Raw genomic sequence first — 24490 nt, 5'->3', positions numbered from 1 at the left:
TCAAAACATTTGTCTCGTTGTCTTCAAGGGTCACTTTGTGACCCCCCCCCCCCCAACTGTGGTTCCTGCCAGATTCCCAAATTTAGACAGTAAGTTGCAGAAAGGGCTACTGGAAATGCTGCGTGTGCCATTTATTGAAAATAATTATTTAACGTTTTTTGGTCAAAACGTTTAGCGATACGTGCATCCACGTTATATATATATATATATATATATACATGCATGTGTATATATATATGTATATATATATGTGTGTGTGTATGTATGTATGTATATATATATTTATATATATACATATATACAGTATATATGTATGTATGTATGTAAATGTATGTATGTATACATATATATATATATATATATATATATGTATGTGTATATATATATATATATATATATATATACATATATATATTCATATATATTTTGAAAAAAATAATTTGATTATATTATATGTATGTATATATATGTATATATCTACATATATATTTTTTGAAAAAAAATAATTTGATTAATATAAGTGAAATCTTTGCGCCCATTTTGTGTACAAGTTCGAAACTCTCATGTTATACCATTAAGTGACTTAACATGCGTAGAATTTTAGTATATGTAATCGACATTAATTTTCCCATTACCTCATGATCATCCTGTAGAGATACTGTCTCTGACATAATATATTTTGATGACTTTTTTATGGGTTCTTTTAGTAACTTTTGCACCGTCAGGCTACCAAATACAGTATGTGTTGAATGAATATCAGCGTGGCCCTTCAGCAAAGATAAATTGGGGTGTTATCAGGAACCTCTCATTGTAATCAGATAAGGTTCTTATAAAAACAAACTGCTATGTTATTGTACTCAACTGTTTACAAAGCTGTTAAACGTAACCTAACGTAACCTAACCTAACCAAATGTAAGCGCCATCGCCTGCTGACCAATATACATGTGAAAAAAATGGACGGTTCCAGAGTCGCCTTACTATTTACCGTAATTCATCTAACCTAACCTAACCTAATGTAAGCGCCATCACCTGCTTACCAGTAAACATGTTGTTTAACAATGGACGGTTCCATAGTCACCTTACTATATACTATAATTCATTTATGGAGGAAGCTATCCTTCTCACCCTGATAGAATAAGGTCTGTGCCACTCTGGTCCCCTTGCAAATATTTTGTTTTCCTTTTTTCAGCCAGTTGGCTTCATGCAAAACTGAAACCTTTGAACGTAACGACCACTAGTGTTAAAGCTAGTTCTGTATTGGGAAATACAGGAGATACTACTGCTAGAGAGTTATGGGGTCCTTTGACTGGCCAGACAGTACTACATAGGACCCTTCTCTCTGGTTACGATTCTTTCCCTTTGCCTACACGGACACCGAATAGTCTGGCCTATCCTTTACAGATTCTCCTCTGTCCTCATACACCTGACAACACTGTGATTACTAGACAATTCTTCTTCACCCAAGGGGTTAACTACTGCACTGTAATTGTTCAGTGGCTACTTTCCTCTTGGTAAGGATAGAAGAGACTCTTTAGCTATGGTAAGCAGCTCTTCTAGGAGAAGGACACTCCAAAATCAAACCATTGTTCTCTATTCTTGGGTAGTGCCATAACCTCTGTACCATGGTCTTACACTGCCTTGGGTTAGAGTTCTCTTGCTTGAGGGTACACTCGGGCACACTTTTCAATCTAGTTTCTCTTCTTCTTGTTCTGTTAAAGTTTTTATAGTTTAAATAGGAAATATTTATTTTGATATAGTTACTATTCCTAAAATATTTTATTTTTCCTTATTTCCTTATTTCCTTTCCTCACTGGGCTATTTTCCCTGTTGGGGGCCCTGGGCTTATAGCATCCTGCTTTTCCAACTAGGGTTGTAGCTTAGCATTTGATAATAATAATAATAATAATAATAATAATAATAATAATAATAATAATAATAATAATAATAATAATAAAAATAATAATAATAGCAATAATAATGAGTCACCAAAGGTTAGAGATTAACTTGGATTAATTTTCGTCATTATTAGGGAAAAATAATGATAATCACAATTATGTTTACTGTGATTATGTATAAGCATCGTTAAGCCAATGGATGACGAGACACCAGTTCAGACTTGGGCTTCAGGTTGTAAAGGCCCCCAACACCAGGCCCCTTAGTCTCTTTAATACGTTACTATTTAATGGCCAATCTTAGACAAAGTTCTGTATTGGCATAGCTTCACTTATTTTCAATGAAACAAAGTAGGTGTACGAGTCAGTTTATCATTCTCAAAAAAAAAAGTCGTAACGTCATTCTATTTTAACTGTCCAGATGTACTGTTACACTTCTAGTCAAGTGCATGACAGTTTGGCCAATATAATTCACATCCTTGCAATGTAAGAGAAAATGAATGTAAAGTTGATGGCAAGATGAAGAAAAGAAGCATTATTATTTCTGTTGGGTATGCTAGTAAAATGAATGTTTAAAGTCACTAAATTATAAAATAGAAAATACAATCTTCACACAGAAATCATAGTACAAAGATAGGAATAAGGCACTTTTGCCAACTTAACAGACATTAAAAGATTAACTTTATATCATGACTTGTAAATAAAATTAAAGAAAAAAACTTGGCTGAGAATACCTCTAGATAAACCTTGCCCATTTAGAACCCTTCTACCCTTTACCGAGGCAGGAAAATTTTGATCGTATTTAGCCATAAGTATAACTAAGTATATGGATATGACTGTGGCATATATTAGAGCTACAAAGATACAGTCACATTATGTTTCACTTGGCATTAATAAGAAAAAATAATTTACTCTTGCAGGTAATCTTTTGTCAATCAATATCTTCTTTCCCACTATTATCCCTACATTAAGGGGTCGGTTGCCTGATGCACACTCTCCAATTGATATCAATATCCTCAAATACTCAGACCTACCTGCTGAGTCATCAGCAGCCATTGCCTGGCCCTCTATGATCTAGCTTGATGGAGAGGGACATTGGGCACTGATCAGTATATATGGTCAGACTCTAGGATGCTTGGCTCTGTCCTCTAGATTTGATGTAAAAATATATGAAGATTTACTTACTATTTCTTCAAACCTTAGGAATCAAGGAATTGGAAGGGGTTGGGGTGACTAATTTGGTAACGTCGCTGACTGGTGATCGCCAGACTGGGGTTTGAGTCCCGCTCAAACTCGTTAGTTTATTTGGTCACTGCAACCTCATCATCCTTCTGAGCTGAGGATTGGGGGAGCCTATAGGTCTATCTGCTGAGTCATCAGCAGCCATTGCTTGGCCCTCCCTGGTCCTAGCTTGGGAGGAGAGGGGCTTGGGCGCTGATCATATGTATATATGGTCAGTGTCTAGGGCATTGTCGTGCTTGATAGAGCAATGTCACTGTCCCTTGCCCTTGCCATTCATGAGGGGCCCTTTAACCTTCAAGCCTCTCAAGACTGAAAACTATTTCAGCACTGTTTTGATATTGATAAATTATGTGAAAGGAAAATGAAACACTTTGTATATTGGTTGTTTTTTCTAACTAATAAAAGAAATTCTAGTATAAAAAAAATAATAGAAATAAATAGCTATCTATTTCAGTCCTGTCATAGTATGAATGTGCACTGATATGGAAGCTTAGGAAACGTTCTTCGTTAACCTGGATTTATAATATAAAGTGAAAGTTATATAAAGAATATATCACATATATGTATAGTTTGAGTGCGAAACCATTGCTGGCTGGAATGTTATTTTTTCATGGTATCAAGGTGCATTGATGCTTGATAGGAAGGCTTAGATAAGATGGTTATTTTTTCTTCAAAATATCAGGATGCAGGATTCTACTTCTGAGGGGATATTCCAGGCAATGCTGTCTCCAAGCAGTTTTGTTCTCCTCCTGTGTAGGTCCCCAGTTTGAGGTTGGATTAAGCCCTTGCTTAACCCTCTGAAAAGAAGGTTTTTTTTTTTTTTTGTACTTCAAATCACACAATCAAAAGATTCCAAGTAATAAAAGACATTTCCAGCACCTAAGACACTTTTCCTAAGTTACTGTACAACTGATCAAATTATGTTTTTCATCTTTAGTCCACCAAACTAAAATGTTGCCACATTTTTCTGAGGAAACTTCCCTACCATCTGATAGCATCCAACAGCCTTCCATAAATAATGAGCATCTATATTACATTGCTGAATGTGTTTTGTATCAATAAAATAATGCTCCAAAATAATTCATCAAAAGAAACCAGATTCCAAACTCATAAAGAAAGGATGAATCAAACCTCCTAGGTCTAGCTATGACCAAATAACACGCGAAGCTATGAGCAAGGAAATCGAAAGGCCTACCTTTTTCAAACTCCCACTCGAGGCACGACTCAGGTAATAGATCACATACGACGGAATTGCTTGCATAGAGACGATTGCCGTGAGCCATCCAAGTGCTTGCACCCACGGTGGAAAGACCTCGCCTCTATAGCTGGCTTGGACGTCTCCAAAGAGGAGATTTCCGAGTATCACCTGTTAAGAAATCAAAAATTTTCATAAGGGATGTCTTCACTAATTCTTAACGGCAAGACCTGTTACTGTATAGAAATGCTTTTTATGAAAGTGATTGGGCTAAATCATATATTAAAGATTCGTATAAGGAACTTACAAGTAAAACCACCGGAGAGATCACTAGCCAAGCCAGGTACCAGATGTAGCTGATGCGGGTTTTGGTCATCATTTGCAAGTCGCGCACTGTTCGTCCAGCTCCTGTGAGAAGGTTAGTTAAATATTCAAAATAATGAATGTAACAAATGAACACTATGGTGTGATTAGTATTTTCTATCTACATTAATGTTTCCAAACATAGTAGGAAGATAAGAATAATAACTTGCCGTAAATGAGTCCAAAAACCAATAGTTCACTGAGACTGTTGAGAATGATGGTGTATGAAGCACAAAATTGGTCTACAAGAGTCAGCCAGTAGATGCCTCCCTGTATAGCAGAAGATATGGAACCGTTCAGTCGTCCAATTACTTTCCGTAGATTAAACTTTTGTGCTAGTATATATATATATATATATATATACATATACATATATATATTACAGATGTAATCTTCCTCAGCACGAAGATAAGTCAATATATAGTAGTCTACATAAGGAAAATTGAAAGTTGTGTATATGTAGAAATGCTCAAGTTTCGTCCGCCAATGGACCTCTTCTTGGAGCGTTTATTATACAAAGAAATATTACACAAGTTTGTACATACAAGAAAGGCTTCAAATAAAAAAAAAGAAGATATATTTATACTATTAATAGTATAATTATATCTTTTTTTTTTATTTGAAGCCTTTCCTGTATGTACAAACTTGTGTAATATTTCTTTGTATAATAAACGCTTCAAGAAGAGGTCCATTGGCGGACGAAACTGTTGAGCAATTCTACATATACACAACTTTCAATTTTCCTTATGTAGACTACTATATATATATATATATATATATATACAGTGCACCTAATTTTCTAAAACAATGATGAATTTGACAGCATTTATACTGTCTATCACAACATTTCTAACACTGAACAATTTCGTTGGGTGATACGGGCACTTTTTACCGGCTAAATTCAGTATGATCAAAACATCGAAAAGGTGCGAATGATGATATTGCAAATGATAATACCGGAATACTCCAAATACTTACCCGTGTACAGAAGAGGAGAGTCCCAGCCAAAGAAACTACGCATACAAATGCGGTGATAAGACCTCGCTTAGACCTATACTGGGGCAGTTCGTCGGTGATCACCAGAACAGCTGTCTCCACGTGAACGAACTGGGCAGAGCATAGGTAAAGTCATTATTTTATTAGATCTACCATGAATTGATAAGAGGCTTGTATTTCATTAGCAATGCTATGATTCATAGTATCTTGTTACTTCTGACAACGAAGAGTTACCTAGGTTATGTCACACCTATGTCTGTGTTTTGGAATGTTACCACACTGACCTGTGCACCGGTAAAGGATTATCAGTGCAAATATACCTGAAAGGGTGGATTAAAAACCTGATCGGATGGGGTAGGCTACCCTAGAACCCATCGAAGCAAACTTATTTGTTTAGGCCTGTAGGCTTTTTGGGGTTATGACCATTGGTCTAAGAACGAAAGCTAGGGGCAATCTGACTGTGTGTGTCCTGTAAGTGTATACCGGTTTAAAACTGGAAAATCCACAAAATGTCTCAAAACGTGACATATAGATTACAAATAAATTCTGGTGGTCCTTGGGCCAAAAAAAAAGAGTAAGGACTCCAATTCTGTTATGCGTGAGGGGTTAGCTAGATAATGATTGATGAAGAACTGTGATATGAACCAAAGCTCTACTCTATGATTTAAATAATTTCCATTTGAGGCTCAAAAACCATATTGGAATTCAAATTTCGTCTTCAACTTTTATCAACTCTCATCATTGATTATCAATATTAATGAATAGCTCCTGGTTCAGGTTAGAATTTGTTATTTGTTGTTTCAGACAGCTGGATTAGAAGTGTATGTTGCACAGACTTTTAGATATAGAAATAGTATATTAAAACTAAGCAGAAGGCGAGAGAGAGACAGCCAATTAAAGAAAGCCAGCAACAAGAAACAGAGAAAGAGACAGAACATCATTCTACTCTACTCACAATGGAATCGGCTCCTACAAAGAACAGAGTGAGAAAGAAGAGGAAAGACCAAATCGGTGCAGCGGGCATCAGTGACAGGGCTTCTGGGTAGATGATGAAAGCCAAGGATGGACCTGTAAGTAAATGTATCCAAGTAACTTTAAAAAGTAGAGAAAAAAATCCGTAATAGTTTATTCACTAATTATATAGTTTCATTCTTGGATAAGAGAAGAGAGTTAAGTGTAAGGATAATTACCAAGTGTTACTAAAACTTACAAGAAATCAATAATAATAATTAGTACTGTAAAGAGACTGTTTAATAGGGAAAATGGAACTAAAATCCAATAGGATAAGTGGAAGCATTTTCAAATGAAACAAGGAATAGAATCTCAACCTATTTCTAACCACTATTAGCTCCCCCCTTCATATCCTTATGGTGCATACTCGAGGCTTTATTTCAATGCAAAGACCCATATAAAGGACAACCTGATGATAATCTGACATAATTAGGCAAAAAGTGGTTTGTGATTTTGATATCTTGAGCCATATGGCATGGAGCTAGGGCCACACAGACCAGTCAGCGCCAATGAGCAACGGGTGAAAGGGGAACCCTGCAGTTACATCTACACAAGAAGTAAAAGTTAAGAGAAGTGGGACTGCAAAATGGAAGAAAGGCAGTGGAGATGAAGTGAAAGGCTAAACAAAGAATAATGGGTTCTGTTTTAGGTCAAATTACACTGAAGTGACTATCAAGCAATGTGAATAGCGTGAGGTGCTCTTGTGGTATTATCCCCTTGGAAGAGACAAACAGCGAAAGGGTCTTAACGGGCAGGCAGGCATTAGATCGTCCTGCATTGAAGATGCAGGCCAAGAGCTCTTGCGCTACGGCAATCGTCCAAATGAAATACGACCTAACCTGCGGCCGTGACCTTGTCTACGGTTGTGCCAGCTCTGTGGGCCATGAATCCCAGGACGGCAAAGACTACAAAGCCAGAGAAAATGGAAGTCAGGCAGTTCAGGATCGGGATGGTGATGGCGTCCTTTATGCACTTGTTCCTGAACTTGTTGTAGGAGCCCAGGGTTATCAAGACCCCATAGCCCGGTCCTAGTGAGTAGAAGATTTGAGCTGCAGCAGCTGCCCAGACCTGGTCAGAAATGATATAGCATTAGTTTCAGTTCAGGTGACTTTTCTTGACTGATAATGAGTCAGCTAGTGAAACTGAATAGAAATCTAGTTAGCAGATGTTGAGAATCATGTAAATTTTGAATGTTAAAGGGAACAGATTGGAAGCAGTAAATTAAAACTGCATATTATGCATAAGTATGAATCATTGGCAACAATTTCTGTTATCACAATTGTACATACACTAAATGCATTGAACAAGAGCTATGATTCGGTTTAAATAACCTTCATAAGTGGACTAGCAATCTAATAGGTTCAAAGTAAATATCAACATAAGTAATACTTTCAGTTCCAAGAGTTTGTTCAGGTCTGGACTGAGATAGTAGTAAATGCCAGTCCAGGCTCCAGGTAGAGTCAGGCCACGGATGAGTAGGATGAACATGATGACGAAGGGAAATGTAGCCGTGAACCACATCAGCTGGAAAAGGGAAATTGATGGTAAAGTAATAATATATATATATATATATATATATATAAAAGCATTAAAGATGAGTTATATTTTCAAGTACCAAACAGGGCAAGGGGTGTATTGCTTCTAGTGCACTGTTTAAATTGACAGTTATTGATAGCTTGGTGCATTTTAAGAATATATTTTAAAGTATATATACCTTTCTTACCAATATGATTCTACGGTTATATATATGAGTAGAGAATATAGATTGGCTTAGTTCTAGTGTTTAAATATAATTCTGATATAATTATACAAAAATACAAGCACACACACAAACGCATATATATATATATATATATACAGTATATATATATGTATATATATATATATATATACATACATATATATATACTGTATATATATATATATATATATACATATATATATACTGTATATATATACTGTATATATATATATATATATATATTGTATATATATATATATATATATAACAAATGCAGCCGTTTATTGTCCACCTCAGGACAAAATCCTCAGACATGTCTTTATTTATGTCTGAGGTTTGGCCAGTTTTTATCACCACGCTGTCCAGTACGGATTGATAATAGTGGGAAACTTTTGTCAGATCATTCACAGCAAACCAATCTAGTATGGGTGTCCCTGACTAATACAGCTTTGCTGATCATGGTGGTATCTAAACCCTTTTACCACGTTAAGGTATCCCCACTCAGAAAAGGATATATATATATATATATATATACTGTATATATATATATATATATATACTGTATATATATATATATATATACAATGAGAGGGTTTAAGTTTGGCTTTGATACAATTAAAGTATTGATACCAACATGTATGCCATTACCTTTCACGAAGAAGCCATTAGTGGCAAAGGCTGTTAATCTTTTACCCGTAGACTAATTAATAGATACTTATTATTATTGCTATTATAAATCACTCAAAACAACAGGATTCTAAAAATAGGGTAACAAATCCACATTAATATTTCCGTAAAATGTAGTGAAAATAAAAATACAAAGAGAGGTTACGAGAAAAGGAAAATCGAGCAGGTAGTCGAAAACTTTCTTTGTAACTGAATTTTTAGAAATATTAATCTAGTAGTAGTAGTAGTAGTAGTAGTAGTAGTAGTAGTAGTAGTAGTAGCAATATGTAAATATGATAAAAGAGAAAAACAGAGATGATTAATGATCGTAAGCAAATAAATAAAAAAAATGAACTAATCAAAGGACGCAAACAAGAATTGAATTATAACAGCAAATAGGAATCACCTTACTAGCCTCATCCCCCCCCAAAAAAAAAAAATTCTTGAAGAAACTTACATAAGAGTAAATGCAAAGCAGCAGTCACTACCTCATTCATCCTTTCTAACTGTTGATCCAAAATAAACCTTTATAAGAGTATAGTAATAACGAAAGATTTCCAAATTACCTTTCCGAGGACCTTGATGCCTTTGAAAACACAGAGGAAAGTCATGATCCAGAAGAGGGTCGCTGATATCACCAGAGGCCACTGGAATCCTCCTAGCACAGTCACGCTGTCGGACACTTCCAGAATCTTGTTGCTGGAAAGATAAGATGAAAAGTGTTATCTATGTAATAAATGGTTAGAATTTTCTTGCTTGAAGTAAATTTTCTTATTGGTTAATTCTTTTTTTTCCAGAGGCCGCTGGAATCCTCCTAGCGCAGTCACGCTGTCGGATACTTCCAGAATCTTGTTGCTGGAAAGATAAGATGAAAAGTGTTATCTATGTAATAAATGGTTAGAATTTTCTTGCTTGAAGTAAATTTTCTTATTGGTTAATTCTTTTTTTTTTTCCAGAGGCCGCTGGAATCCTCCTAGCACAGTCACGCTGTCGGATACTTCCAGAATCTTGTTGCTGGAAAGATAAGATGAAAAATGTCATTTATGTAATAAGGCTCAATACTACACAGTATTCTAGAAGTTTTATTCCAGCTGTGACCAAGTTGTGGAATGATCTTCCTAATCGGGTAGTTGAATTGGTAGAACTTCGAAAGTTCAAACTTACAGCAAGTGTTTTGATGTTGAACAGGCTGACATAAGTCTTCTTAAAGTTTATTTTAAAAATATCTGTTTTGATGTCGTTACTGTTTTTGAAATATTTTGTTTTAATTGTTCATTATTTTTCAGATCGTTTATTTATTTCCTTACATTCTTTCCTCACTTGGCTATTTTTCCCTGTCGGAGCCCTTGAGCTTATAGCATCTTGCTTTTCCAATTAGGGTTGGAGCTTAGCTAGTAATAATAATAATAATAATAATAATAATAATAATAATAATAATAATAATAATAATAATAAATTTAAGTTATACATTTATCAAGTTATTTTGATAGGAAGCCTAGACCCATATTTTTTTCTACTTGCCTCTTTGTAAGTATTATCACATATTTTACCAGCTATCTTCAATACTCCTATAATCAAATCAGTTTAGTCTATATCTATATTCTTTACGGTTCGATGTTTCGCTTATTCCCGTACAATTTCCTTACTAATTTCATTATTGCCATTTTGAATGTGCTAATACTGTCTACATCTATAATTTTTCTTCATCTAATTCTCCCTGCCAATGGACTTTCAAAGACTCAAGTTGATATTAGCACTCCCACTAATTTGTTAGTTTCTATTTCTTATTCGAAATATGTCCCAGTGAACCTATTTCCAGTCACTAAAATTAATTTTTCACTCAGCTGGACAGTTGCCATCAGTCTAGCCCATCCGTTCGTTCGTTCGTTTAAGATTGTTCTACCTTAAGTAAATCACGGACTCTTGTTCAAAATATATATGGAATATTTCTTTTAAATCTACCCCACTCATTAGCTCTCCCGTGCGAATAGCGGAAAACGATGGAATGAGACTATAATGCCATTTTTTATGCCAATGTTACAAAACTCAGACAGTGTAGTGTACTGAGAAACACTACTTTCTCATGCTGCTGTGTTGAACATTTTGGGAGTTGTTATTGTTCAAATGTTGTCAGTGTCCCGTGAATTCAGAGTTCCGAGTCGTGTGTGTGTGTGTGTGTGTGTCCCGCCATCAACGAACTGTGACAGTGAGACCTCAGCATGACCCTGCATACTTGATATTATAATTCACAATAAAGTAAGTAAGTATTGCCAACATTATTTCTTGAAATCTTAGCACTAAAGGGGGAGTATCTTTCACATATGGAAGTTCGTGGACCATTGTATGTTCTCATTACTGATTTTGAAACTATTATACTATAAAGAGTAGTTCTTGATGGGCCTTATAATGACTGCAGTCACTGAAGGCCTGTAAACTTCGGTGTTCCTCAGGGTAGCCTACTTAGTCCGTCACTTTTCATATTTTATTATATTATACTTGCAAGCTTGTTTATTACTTTGATCTTACATCTTTAGCACAAACCTTTGGTTGCTGAACCTCGTATCTGAAACTAGATAAGATTATTGCATGGTAAAGATATGGGGTAAAATCAAAATATGTTTTTTATTAGTCCTACGACAATAGATCACCTTATCTAGATGTTCTCATAGACATATATATATATATATATATATATATTTCAACCCAAATGGAACTCAATTGAATTTTAGTTCATCTCTTACTACGCCTATTGACGCAAAGAGCCTCAGTTAAATTTCGCCAGTCATCTCTATCTTGAGATTTTAAATCAATACTTCTCCATTCGTCCTTTCCTACTTCACGCTTCATAGTCCTAAGCCATGTAGGTGTAGGCCTTTCAACTCTTTTAGTGTCTTGTGGAGCCCAGTTGACAGTTTGCTGAATTAATCTCTTTTGGGGAGTGCGAAGAGCATGACCAAACCATCTCCATCTGCCCCTCACCGTGATCTCATCCACATATGGCACTAGAGTAATTTTAGTTATCATTATTGTAAAAATAATTTTCAAAAATATTCGTTCCGCCTCTCCTTCAATTGCACAGATAATAGATATATTAGCAATGCATTTTAACATTATTGGACTGCGGTATATGCCGAAGAAATATTATTCTTTCATTATCACTTGTCTATGGAATATCCACTCACCGAAGTTTATATTAATCTTTGGCATTGTCGTTCAGTTAGCTGAAGATTTTTCTTAAGTCTGACCATCCATTATAATTCAGATCTCTTCACGGTGTAGGCCTATACATCTCAGGTTTTTTTTTTATGCCATTGATTCGTTTTCTTACAAGATGTTTAATGATAATCTATCTATGGTATTTCCATAATGTTTATTTGTACGAGCGAAGTAAATCAAAAAAATTTCAAATGTTAGTTATAAGAAATATTCATCTTAATGTTATTGTTCTTAAAATATTCAATTTTTCCTTGTTTCCTTTCCTCACTGGGCTATTTTCCTTGTTGGGGCCCCTGGGCTTATAGCATCCTGCTTTTCCAATTAGGGTTGTTATTGTTCAAATGTCAGTGTCCCGTGAATTCAGAGTTCCGAGTCTTGTGCGTGTGTCCCGCCATCAACGAACTGTGACAGTGAGACCTCAGCATGACCCTTCATACTTGATATTATTATTCACAATAAAGTAAGTAGATATTGCCAACATTTTTTCTTGTAATCTTAGCATTAATGGGAGAGTATCTTACACATATGGAAGTTCGTGGACCATTGTATGTTCTCATTACTGATTTTGAAACTATTATACTATAAAGAGTAGTTCTTGATGGGCCTTATAATGACTGCAGTCACTGAAGGCCTGTAAGCTTCGGTGTTCCTCAGGGTAGCCTACTTAGTCCGTCACTTTTCATATTTTATTATATTATACTTGCAAGCTTGTTTATTACTTTGATCTTACATCTTTAGCACAAACCTTTGGTTGCTGAACCTCGTATCTGAAACTAGATAAGATTATTGCATGGTAAAGATATGGGGTAAAATCAAAATATGTTTTTTATTAGTCCTACGACAATAGATCACCTTATCTAGATGTTCTCATAGACAATATATATATATATATATATATATATATATATAATAATAATAATAATAATAATAATAATGATAATAATGATAATAATAATAATAACTGAAAGGAAGGATTTAATTTCAAATTAACTAAAGGGGAAAATTCGCTTCATCTAAGTTTATCTTGAAATAATCATGAACTAATTTTCTAAGGTTAACGTTACTGACCATTAAAAAAAAAAAGTTAAAAATCTACTTATTGCCTTACTGGAAAAATTCATCAGCTGGGGAGAGGAGGCCTGACGTTCCTTCCTTTTCATCCAAAAAATTTCTGGATGAGGCCTGGAAATATAGGGTAAGATAATTAGAACTCAGTTTTGCTTACTCAGCCAACATAGACACTCGGGTCTAAGCGTTATGTCAATTTCCCCTAGCTATATTATGATATTCAAACCTGTTTAATGTCAAAATTTCAAAGATCTTAATCATGAAACCACACGTTATTCCAGTAACCAAAAATGCCATGCTCTTCCTAGCTTAGACAATGGATACATAGGCCTACTTACCAAAGTGAAATTGTCAGTATTCCACATGTTGCTATAGTGTGTCCAGAACAGACAATGGACACATAGGCCTACTTACCATAGTATAATTGTCAGTATTCCACACGTTACAGTGCGTCTAGAACAGACAATGGACACATAGGCCTACTTACCAAATTGCAATTGTCAGTATTCCATACGTTGTTACAGTGTGTCCAGAACAGACAATGGATACATAGGCCTACTTACCAAAATGCAGTTGTAAGTATTTCATGCGTTGTTATATTGTGTCCAGAACAGAGAACCGACACACAGGCCTACTTACCAAAGTGCAATTGTCAGTATTCCACGCGTTGTTACAGTGCGTCCAAGGTACTTCCAGTGAAAATGAGTGCCACAGAAAGAGAATTGGATACGTAATCACAATGCTGTACATCATCATAAAGATGTAATTCAGTATGGTGCACGAGTAACCGACGCCTGAAATGGGTAAAATGAAATCTCTATTAGGAGCGTTTAATTAAAAAACATTTATTGCTGAACAGGTTGAAACAAATTTCGTTTTATACATAAAACTTCTCGATTCTAACGTTGTTACTAACCTTAAGATATTTCACATCTTGTATTCATTATTTATATATAGTTTATTTGCTATTTCCTTATTGCCTCTCCTCTCTGGGATACTTTCCCTGTAGGAGCCCATGGGCTTGTAGCATTCAGGTTTTCCAAGCAGGTTTGTAACTTGATTAGTAATAATGATAATTCAGTTGTATCTCTAGTTTTTATATTTCTCTATCTTCCATTTTACACAATCAAAATAGATTTAAAAACATCTTTTATTTCAGCATCGTATATATATATATATATATATATATATATATATATATATATATATATATATATATATATATATATATATATATATATATATATATATATAACATTACCTCATTAACATGATAATTAGAAATTAAGAATAATGATTAATGACTGATATTCATGTGAAGGAAGATGGCGTTTCATACCGAAAATAGAAAATAATTTTATATATTCCACGAAGTCCAGCCTTTACTGAAGCAATATTTCAATAGTAGTTCTTATTTGCGTGTGTCGTAATTTTGCAATTACGACCACAATGAGACTATTTAATATATGGTATAAAGCTCTCCAAAATCGCATAATACCGTTAACAATAATAACAACAACAACAACAACAACAGTGTACAAACGGGTTCATCTTTTCTCATATATTCTTCTAGGATATTTCGTTCAAAGGTTTACTTATGAATGCCAGAGGCAAGGGACAGTAACAATGCCCTTAGCTAGCAGGACAATGCCCTTGAAACTGACCATATTTACATATGATCAGCGCCAAAGATCCCTCTCCATCCAAGCTAGGACCTGGGAGGGCCTGGCAGTGACTAATAATTATGAGAACCAGTAACATCTATCCATCCAGGAACCAGAATGATTACAGTAAAGACTAAATCGTAAACTCTCTCTCTCTCTCTCTGTGAATCTTACCTTTGAACATCGTAGGCTACACACAATAGATCTCTCTCTCTCTCTCTCTCTCTCTCTCTCTCTCTCTCTCTCTCTCTCTCAATCATACCTTTGAACATAGGAGACACAGTAGATAGACATCCATTCGAAGAGAACTCTCTCTCTCTCTCTCTCTCTCTCTCTCTCTCTCTCTCTCTCTCTTGAACATAGGACACACTGAGTAGATAGTGAGACAGCCACCCGAAGAGAACTCTCTCTCTCTCTCTCTCTCTCTCTCTCTCTCTCTCTCTCTCTCTCTCTCTCTCTGTCTCTCTCTCTCTCTTTGAATCTTACCTTTGAACATAGGACACACAGAGTAGATAGTGAGACAGCCACTCGAAGAGAACTGTCCAGTCGCTGTCTCCAACATATAGACGGGAATTCCCACCATCATCAACATAGTTAGGTAGGGTATCAGGAAAGCACCTGAAAGAATTGTTGCGTTCTTGAAATTATTTCATCATAATTTATATGTTTATAAGGAATAATTGGGGGAAAATGGTTATAACTGCACGCACGGGGTAGGTATTCCATGTAGAATAATAGTATAAACTCTCTCTCTCTCTCTCTCTCTCTCTCTCTCTCTCTCTCTCTCTCTCTCTCTCTCTCTCTCTCTAGTGGTCATGACGCTCACGTCTCCAAGGAAAGAGTGAATGTTTGGGTCAAATATTTAAGTGATATTTGGGTAAAACTAAAAATTATTTTGGTATAAAATTTATGCCACTTTCAGAAACAAACACCCCTTCAATTTTGCCGTTGGTAATTTTCATTCCCTATTCAATGCTGAATTTTGAATTTGGTGGGAAACAATTAAAAAGCTAGATGGAAAACTTGTTTGGGGAACAATCTTGACATATGGGGAAGACAAGATAATTTCCATTTTAAATTAAACTGAATTTGTTAAATTTATAATTTATATTTTACGAGATTACAAGACCTGTAACATAGCAACTCTAGAATCTATATTTAGAAATGTAGGCCTATCTTTTAAAAAAAAATACAATATCACAATCATGGAAGTAGCTCTGTGTTCTTGATTAGAAAGGACAGTCAATATATATATATATATATATATATATATATATATATATATATATATATATATATATATATATATATATATATATATATATATTGATCCAGCGTCTTACCTCCACCGTTTTTATAACAGACGAAAGGAAACCTCCAGACGTTGCCTAGACCTATGGTTAGGCCAATGAGAGAGAATAAGTAATCCCACTTCGTACTCCACAACTCTCTTTCCTGTTTGGCTTCTCCCCTTTCGCCTTCATCGTCTCTGTCGAATTCTTCTCTATTTGTTTCACCAGTTATTGCCAAATTATTTCTTGCCTCCATGTTACTCTCATCTCCTTTCTCTTCATTTTCTATCATGGAATGTAGCGTCTCTGCCGGTTCTGACATTGTGCTGGGCTGTGGGTAAAAACTTGAAGGTTATCCAATAGGTCTAGATCCACAGTTCTATAAACAACTAGTAGCTGTTATTATTATTATTATTATTATTATTATTATTATTATTATTATTATTATTACTTGCTAAGCTACAACCCTAGTTAGAAAAGCAGGATGCTATAAGCCCAGGGGCTCCAACAGGGAAAAAAAGCCCAGTGACGAAAGGAAACAAGGAAAAATAAAATATTTTGAGAACAGTAACAACATTGAAATAGATATTTTTTATGAAAACCATAAAAACTTAACAAAATAAGAGGAAGAAAAATAAGAAAGAATAGTGTGCCCGAGTGTACCCTCAAGCAAGAGAACTTTAACCCAAGACAGTGGAAGACCATGGTACAGAGGCAATGGCACTACCCAAGACTAGACAACAATGGTTTGATTTAGGAGTGTCCTTCTCCTAGTTTGAGGAATATTTTTTGCTATAGAATAATCGATACTAATTGTGTCAGGTGACAGAATGTTAATGAGTAAATTAATGTTTCGAAGTATGTTCTTCATTGGCTTTGAAATTGACGAAGCCAATGGAGTATTATATATATATATATATATATATATATATATATATATATATATATATATATATATATATATATAGTGGATATTAGTTACAACATAGTATAATCTTATAACTAATATAACCGAGAGAGAGAGAGAGAGAGAGAGAGAGAGAGAGAGAGAGAGAGAGAGAGAGAGAGAGAGAGAGCATAGGACCTTGTGCAGTAATAAATGTTTCTTGATAGTCCTTAACGTTTAATTTCATCTAACAAAATGGAGAACACATTTAATTTAACACTAGGACGATGGTATTGTAGTGTAGGCTACCGTTAACAAACTAACAAATACATTTATCTTGATAGTTCTGATACTTCGATACAGTTTTTGGCTGATTCCAAAATTAACACCCACGATACGTCCAAAAAAATCACGTTAGAATTATTTGTACCTTATAGAGTGCAGCATATATTCAGAGTCTAAAGTTAGTATATGTAGATCTTGCATACACTTGACTGAATAGCCTGATAGCCACGCATTAGCCAATCGAAGAATTTGCAGTGCCACTGAAACTCTGTACTGAATCTTTCAAAAATGTTTTAACAGTGCATCTTTTTGTAATAATTTTTCCTGATTTATTTCCAACAGTACTGGCTGCTTTACACAGACACTGGCTGAAAGAAGAGTTGGTTGCTTTACACACACACTGACTGAAAGAAGAGCTGGCTGCTTTACACACACTGACTGAAACAAGAGCTGGCTGCTTTACACAGACACTGACTGAAAGAAGAGCTGGCTTTTTTTTACACACACTGACTGCAAGAAGAGCTGCCTGCTTCACACACACAGACTGAAAAATGCTAAAATAAACTAGCTCGTATACTGTAATTCAGAGTCCATGGCTCAGATGGGCTTGTCTTGTTTGATCCACTTATGTTCCTGATTGGAACTTCCTGTGTACTATTCCTTCTAGATTTTGTTTGAGATTTCTCTCGTGTCCGAGTGGATGTTTGCTTTTATTAAATTACCACCGTTCACATTACTCCAGCTTTGGAATTTGTCATTTTGTGAAGCTTAATCTGTCGTAGATTCTAGAAATCACTTGACTTAAGGGTAAATTCTCTCTGATACTTCATCACGATAAGCATTATTATTATTATTATTATTATTATTATTATTATTATTATTATTATTATTATTATTATTAGCCAAGCTACAACCCTAGTTGGAAAAGCAGGATGCTATAAGCCCAGGGGGCTCCAACGGGGAAAAATAGCCCAGTGAGGAAAAAAACAAGGAAATAAATAAACGAGGGAGAGACTTTCCACTAAATGCATAGTGGGTAAATCTAGAAGCTTATTGCGCATATTTGGCTGATCTACACTGCTAAAAAAAAACGTAATTTTAATCGAAAAGTCTCCATGAAATTATACTGTTCTCATCCGTATTTCAGTAAAATACAGGCGACCGTAATTTTACCTTACTTTGTTATTATCTCTTATGGGTTTGTGACCGTCATATCACTCATTTACGTCAATATATCCGTTTTATTAAACGTTAAAAATCCTTGAATAAATGTTGCCATGAATTTACCGTTTTTATCGGCAAGTTTTTAACTGTATGTTCCAGTCACGATGTCTAGACTATGGTTTCAGAGATATTGAAGCAAGATGAACATCAATGAAAGCTAGAAGACTAGTTCACACAAACTCCTGTGGGGCTACGTTCTAAAAACATTAGTAAACTTTATAACAAACCTTTCAAGTCTTGTATAAACGGTAATGGTGTGCAATACTGAGTTCTTAAAGTCGACATATGACCAAGAGAATTGACCGACTTTTTTTTTTTTTTTTTTCTTTTTTGTGGTGGGAACTCTTCACAAGACAGATAAGACTCGTCTCAAGGGCGTCCAGCCACTTGAATTCATACTCTACATAGTAAATAGGTTTTTTTTTTTTTTAGATAAATGTGTGTGAAAATAAGATAGAGGTTCCTGCCGTCGGTCCTTTGTGATAAAGAATAAATAAGGCGTTTACAAGGCTGTCGTGAGAAAGTTATTGTAATCTCTATCTTCTTTGGTAGCCGATCAGCCAAAGAGTTAGAGTAACTGGGCTATATTCAGGACAGATGCTTAAAAAATGACACAGTACACAGTTATATAAATTAGGCTGTGGAGAGAAAGTTATTGTAATCTCTATCTTCTTTGATAGCCGATAAACCAGAAAGCTAGAGTAACTGTGTTACTTTCTGGACAGAGGCTTAAAAAATGACACAGTTAACAGTTAAATCATTTATGAGAGAGAGAGAAAAAAAATAGGGCTGCTGTAAGAAAGTTACTGTAATCTCTAGCTTCTTTGGTAGCCGATCAGCCAACAAGTTAGAGTAACTGGGCTACATTCAGGACAGATGCTTAAGAAATTACACAGTTAACAGTTAAATAATTTAAGAGAAAATGAGGGAATATTATAATCTTTCAGGCAAGAGGTTGCTTACGTCTTCTTTCAGAATCAAGACTTATATATGGCCCAATATTTTTCTTATATCCCTCGAACCTGTGTTAAGCTTGGACAGTACCTCTTTCCACTATAGATGATATATTTATGTTGACATCGTTAATTCATAATTTATTAGTTGATCATTTAGAAGTTTGTGTTGGTCAAGATGCATTGCATATGGGTAGTAGGTTGGCCAAGGCACCAGCCACACGTTGAGATACTACCGCTAGAGAGTTATGGGGTCTTTTGACTGGCCAGACAGTACTACATTGGATCCTTCTCTCTTGTTACGGTTCTTTTTCCCTTTGCCTACACACACACACCGAATAGTCTGGCCTATTCTCTACATATTCTCCTCTATCCTCATACACCTGAGATTACCAAATAATTCATCTCTCAAGGGGTTAACTACTGCACTGTAATTGTTCAGTGGCTACTTTCCTCTTGGTAAGGGTAAAAGAGACTCTTTAGCTATGGTTAGCAGCTCTCCTAGGAGAAGGACGCTCCAAAATCAAATCATTGTTCTCTATTCTTGGGTAGTGCCATAGCCTCTGTACCATGGTCTCCCACTGTCTTGGGTTAGAGTTCTCTTGCTTGAGGGTACACTCGGGCACACTATTCTATCCTTTATTATCCCCTCTTGTTTTGTTGAAGTTTTTATAGTTTATATAGGAAATATTTATTTTAATGCTGTTACTCTTCTTGAGATGTTTTATTTTTCCTTGTTTTCTTTCCTCACTGGGCTATTTTCCCTATTGGAGCCCCTGGGCTTATAGCATCCTGCTTTTCCAACTAGGGTTGTAGCTTAACAATTAATAATAATAATAATAATAATACAGTAGAGTCGCTTCCCAATCTCTACATAGTGCTGTGGTGGCCGATTTGGTAACGTCCCAGACTGGTGATCGCCAGACTGGGGTTCGAACTTTCAGCGAATGTTTTTGTGTTGAACAAGCTCAAATGAGTCTTTTTTCATAGTTTACATATGGCCAGATCTCTTTTAACGATGTTACTGATCTAAAGAATTTTTATGTTAATGATTAATTACTTCTTATATACATATTCTCTTGCTTGAGGGTACACTCGGGCATACTATTCTATCTAATTTCTCTTCCTCTTGTTTTGTTGAGTTATTTAAAGTTTATATATGAAATATTTATTTTATTGTTGTTACTGTTCTTAAAATCTTTCATTTTTCCTTGTTTCCTTTCTTCACTGGGCTATTTTCCCTGTTGGGGCCCCTGGGCTTATAGCATCCTGCTTTTCCAATTAGGGTTGTAGCTTAGCAATTAATAATAATAATAATGATAATTCCTTTCCTCACTGGGCTATTCTTCCCTGTTGAGCCCTTATAACATTTTGCTTTTCTAACCAGGGTGATAGCTTGGCTAACAATAATGATTGGATTTTGTTCGATATACTAACTTGATAAGCTAGAAAAACAAGGCAATGAAAAGGGGGTTAAATTCGGGATGTTGTAAATAAAAGGAGTAGCAGTTTACACTGATCATGGATACAGATGTTTATAATTTAGATTGATAATTGTTGATAAAACATTAAAAAGTCATTTATAAATGTGCATTTTTCTTATATGCTTATTCAGAGTAGGTTTGGTAATTATATTTCAATTTTCGACTTTTCTGGTTGCACAGATGGTGATTTTGTAGTTTTGACAACTTGAAATACACTGTGCAACTTTATTAAAGATTTAAAGGCCGCTCATGAATGGCAGGGACAAGGGACAGTGCCCTAGAGACTGACCATATATACATTATGATCAGCGCCCAAGATTCCTCTCCACCCAAGCTAGGACCAAGGAGGGTCAGGCAATGGCTGCTGATGACTCAGGAGATAGACCTATAAACTCCCCCAAAACCCCACATCCTTAACTCACAAGGATGGTGAGGTAGCAGCGATCAAAGAAACTAACGAGTTTTAGCGGGACTCTTACCCCAGTCTGGCATTCACCAGTCAGGGACGTTACAACATCGGCCACCACAACCCTTAAGCATTATATGAGTAAGTGCCTGTGAAAATGAGACTGCTCTAGACGGCACTTTAATTTAAGGGCTGCTTTTCTGATCCTATAATACAGGGGAACCCTGCTCTCTGCAGGACCTTTTATAATTCATTTTATCGTATACAGTCCAAAGCATTCAGCATTTCACACCGCATATCGTTCGTTTATTTCCAGCCTATGTAGACTACGGTCTACCCCAAAGCCAAAGCAAAGTCCTTCAAAGAGAAGGCAACTGTGCTTGTCCCATACAACATAGGAAAAAAGCACGTTATTATTATTATTATTATTATTATTATTATTATTATTATTTGCTAAGCTACAACCCTAGTTGGAAAAGTAGGATGCTATAAGCCCAGGAGCTCCAACAGGGAAAATAGCCCAGTGATGAAAGGAAATAAGGAGAAATTAAATATTCTAAGAACAGTAACATATGAAATATATAAATATTTCCTATATAAACTATAAAAACTTTAAAAAAGTGTAATTTAATAAAGAAAAAACTAAATAATAAAACTAGTAAGAACCACAATTCTCTCACCTTATAGTAAATCCAACTTTCTCCATAAAGGGGTAAACTGAAGATTGCAAATCATACGTCTGTGTGATTCTCACTTGGGGACGACGCGAAGCGTTCTTATCTTCTACCTAATTTGATATGGAGATTATCAACTTAAGCGGGGTTTACACGTTCAAATGGTTCGTCGAACCAGGTTGTCGAACCTGCTTGTCAAATATCCACTTTGTATCTCATACATTTTGAGGCAAAATGGGAAAATGCATCAGATAAGAGAGTAGACCTTGCCCAATTATTCACTTCAGTTGTGCGCTGTTTTTATTTTCCATCCTTTTTTGCACCTATGCAATTGGTGTTATCCTGCTATTGTGTCCTTTGATTGGCCAGACAGCACTACATTGGATCCCTCTTTCTAGTTACGGCTCCTTTGTACTTTGCCTACACGTACGCAGAATAGTCTAGCTTATTCTTTACACATTTGCCTACGCTTACGCAGAATAGTCTAGCCTATTCTTTACACATTTGCCTACGCTTACGCAGAATAGTCTAGCCTATTCTTTACACATTTGCCTACGCTTACGCAGAATAGTCTAGCCTATTCTTTACACATTTGCCTACACGTACGCAGAATAGTCTAGCCTATTCTTTACACATTTGCCTACGCTTACGCAGAATAGTCTAGCCTATTCTTTACACATTTGCCTACGCTTACGCAGAATAGTCTAGCCTATTCTTTACACATTTGCCTACACTTACGCAGAATAGTCTAGCCTATTCTTTACACATTTGCCCACACTTACGCAGAATAGTCTAGCCTATTCTTTACACATTTGCCTACACATACGCAGAATAATCTAGCCTATTCTTTACACATTCTTCTATATCCTCATACACCTGACAACCGATGAATTACCAAACAATTCATCTTCGTTCAAGGGTTAACTACTGCACTGTAATTGTTCAGTGGCTACTTTACTTGGTAAGGGTAGAAGAAACTTTAGCTATGGTAAGTAGATTTTCTAGGAGAAGGACATTCCGAAATCAAACCTTTGTTCTTTAGTCTTGGTAGTGCCATAGCCTCTGTACCATGGTCTTCCACTTTTTTAGGTTAGAGTTCTCTTACTTGAGGGTACACTCGGACACACTTTTCTATCTTATTTCTCTTCTTGTTATTTTGAAGTTTTTATAGTTTTATATGTAAGATTTGTTGTTTTTATTGTGCTTATTTTTTTTTAGTTTATTTTCTTACTTCCTTTCCTCACTGGGCTATTTTCCTTGTTGGAGCCTTAGGGCTTATAGCATCATGCTTTTCCAACTAGGATTGTAGCTTAGCTAATAATAATATTAATAATAATAATAATAATAATAATAATAATAATAATAATAATAATAAAAGATGAAAATGTTTAAAATTTCATCATATTTTGTCCTAGGTAAGGAGCAGAAACTTTTTTAATAATGTAATTGGAGGTGAAATTATACTATATTCTTAATAAAACTGTAGACTTCGGTATCTATAAAATTGCTTCTTATAGACAGTTCTATAAAAAAAAAAAAAGTTAAGATATTAATAACCAACAATGATCTTCCTTGATTTTCAAAGTTCAACATTCTGAACCTTCAGACTTCAGAGTAGGGTTGCCAAGTTTTCCATATGAGAAAAGGCCAACGTCTGATCAACTGCAGCTTTAAAAGGCCAACCTAATAGTAAAAAAAGACAGAAAATATAACATTTAAGGCTAACCAATTTTAAAAAAGCCAAATATAGGTATCTAGCACGGAAAAAAAGGCCAAATTTAAGGTTTTATGGTCTGGAAAAGGCCAACTGGCAACCCTGCTTCAGAGTGTTCAGTACCAGTTATACTGAGGATGTGAATATTAATCGGGGATATTAAACGTAAGTATATTTTAAATATTTATTGTTATGGACTTTACTTTTAAGGTATTTTGTTCCCACACTGTTAAAAAAGCCGTATCTCTAGTAAAGTTCTTCGTAAAAATATACTGTTTTCACACACTTAGGAAGGTTTATTGACATTGGTTATACATTTGATAAGGTAGTTTTATTACAAGAATAATCATCATAATTTTTCAACAATCATACCTTTTTTCAACCATCAAAATAGGTGTCAGACGAACGGACTCCTGTAGAAGGGGCTAGACTTAGAACCAAAAAAACTTTCCTTTCCCTGCCTGTCTTTTCCTTTCTCAAACTGATTCTAATACTATCTAATATCGCATGAGGGTCTG

General features: G+C 35.3%; 1 protein-coding gene across 2 annotated transcripts; it reads right to left on the bottom strand.

Moving 5' to 3' along the window:
- Positions 1 to 3579: 3579 nt before the first annotated feature.
- LOC137616664 (sodium-dependent proline transporter-like) lies at positions 3580 to 22361 on the bottom strand. 2 transcript variants are annotated; one of them, XM_068346599.1, is made up of 14 exons: positions 18969 to 19042; positions 16398 to 16677; positions 15541 to 15672; positions 14030 to 14184; positions 13431 to 13504; positions 9673 to 9805; positions 8089 to 8223; positions 7539 to 7767; positions 6644 to 6756; positions 5671 to 5799; positions 4863 to 4962; positions 4637 to 4737; positions 4330 to 4500; positions 3580 to 3931 (listed from the first exon to the last, which is right to left on the bottom strand). In XM_068346599.1, exons 2-14 carry the CDS (start codon positions 16666 to 16668, stop codon positions 3794 to 3796), a joined length of 1881 nt encoding a protein of 626 aa, XP_068202700.1. In that variant the 5' UTR covers positions 16669 to 16677; positions 18969 to 19042; the 3' UTR covers positions 3580 to 3793. The 2 variants fall into 2 exon arrangements, with proteins under 2 accessions (XP_068202700.1, XP_068202699.1); XM_068346598.1 differs by lacking the exon at positions 18969 to 19042 and adding an exon at positions 22265 to 22361 and having other exon boundaries at positions 3581 to 3931.
- Positions 22362 to 24490: the final 2129 nt, after the last annotated feature.

This window comes from Palaemon carinicauda, chromosome 22 (genome assembly GCF_036898095.1).
Source record: "Palaemon carinicauda isolate YSFRI2023 chromosome 22, ASM3689809v2, whole genome shotgun sequence".
Taxonomy (NCBI): Eukaryota; Metazoa; Arthropoda; class Malacostraca; order Decapoda; family Palaemonidae; genus Palaemon; species Palaemon carinicauda.
This window is presented reverse-complemented; position numbering and strand designations above follow the sequence as displayed.

Bases quoted from the DNA above. Each gene is read 5' to 3' on its own strand.
- LOC137616664 (XM_068346598.1), bottom strand. From the start codon at position 16,668: ATGTCAGAACCGGCAGAGACGCTACATTCCATGATAGAAAATGAAGAG. The intron at 13,505-14,029 runs GTAAGTAGGCCT...CTATATTTCCAG, and splicing joins ATACTGACAATTGCACTTTG to GCCTCATCCAGAAATTTTTT. The intron at 3,932-4,329 runs GTAGGCCTTTCG...CCTTCTTTTCAG, and splicing joins CGAGTGGGAGTTTGAAAAAG to AGGGTTAAGCAAGGGCTTAA.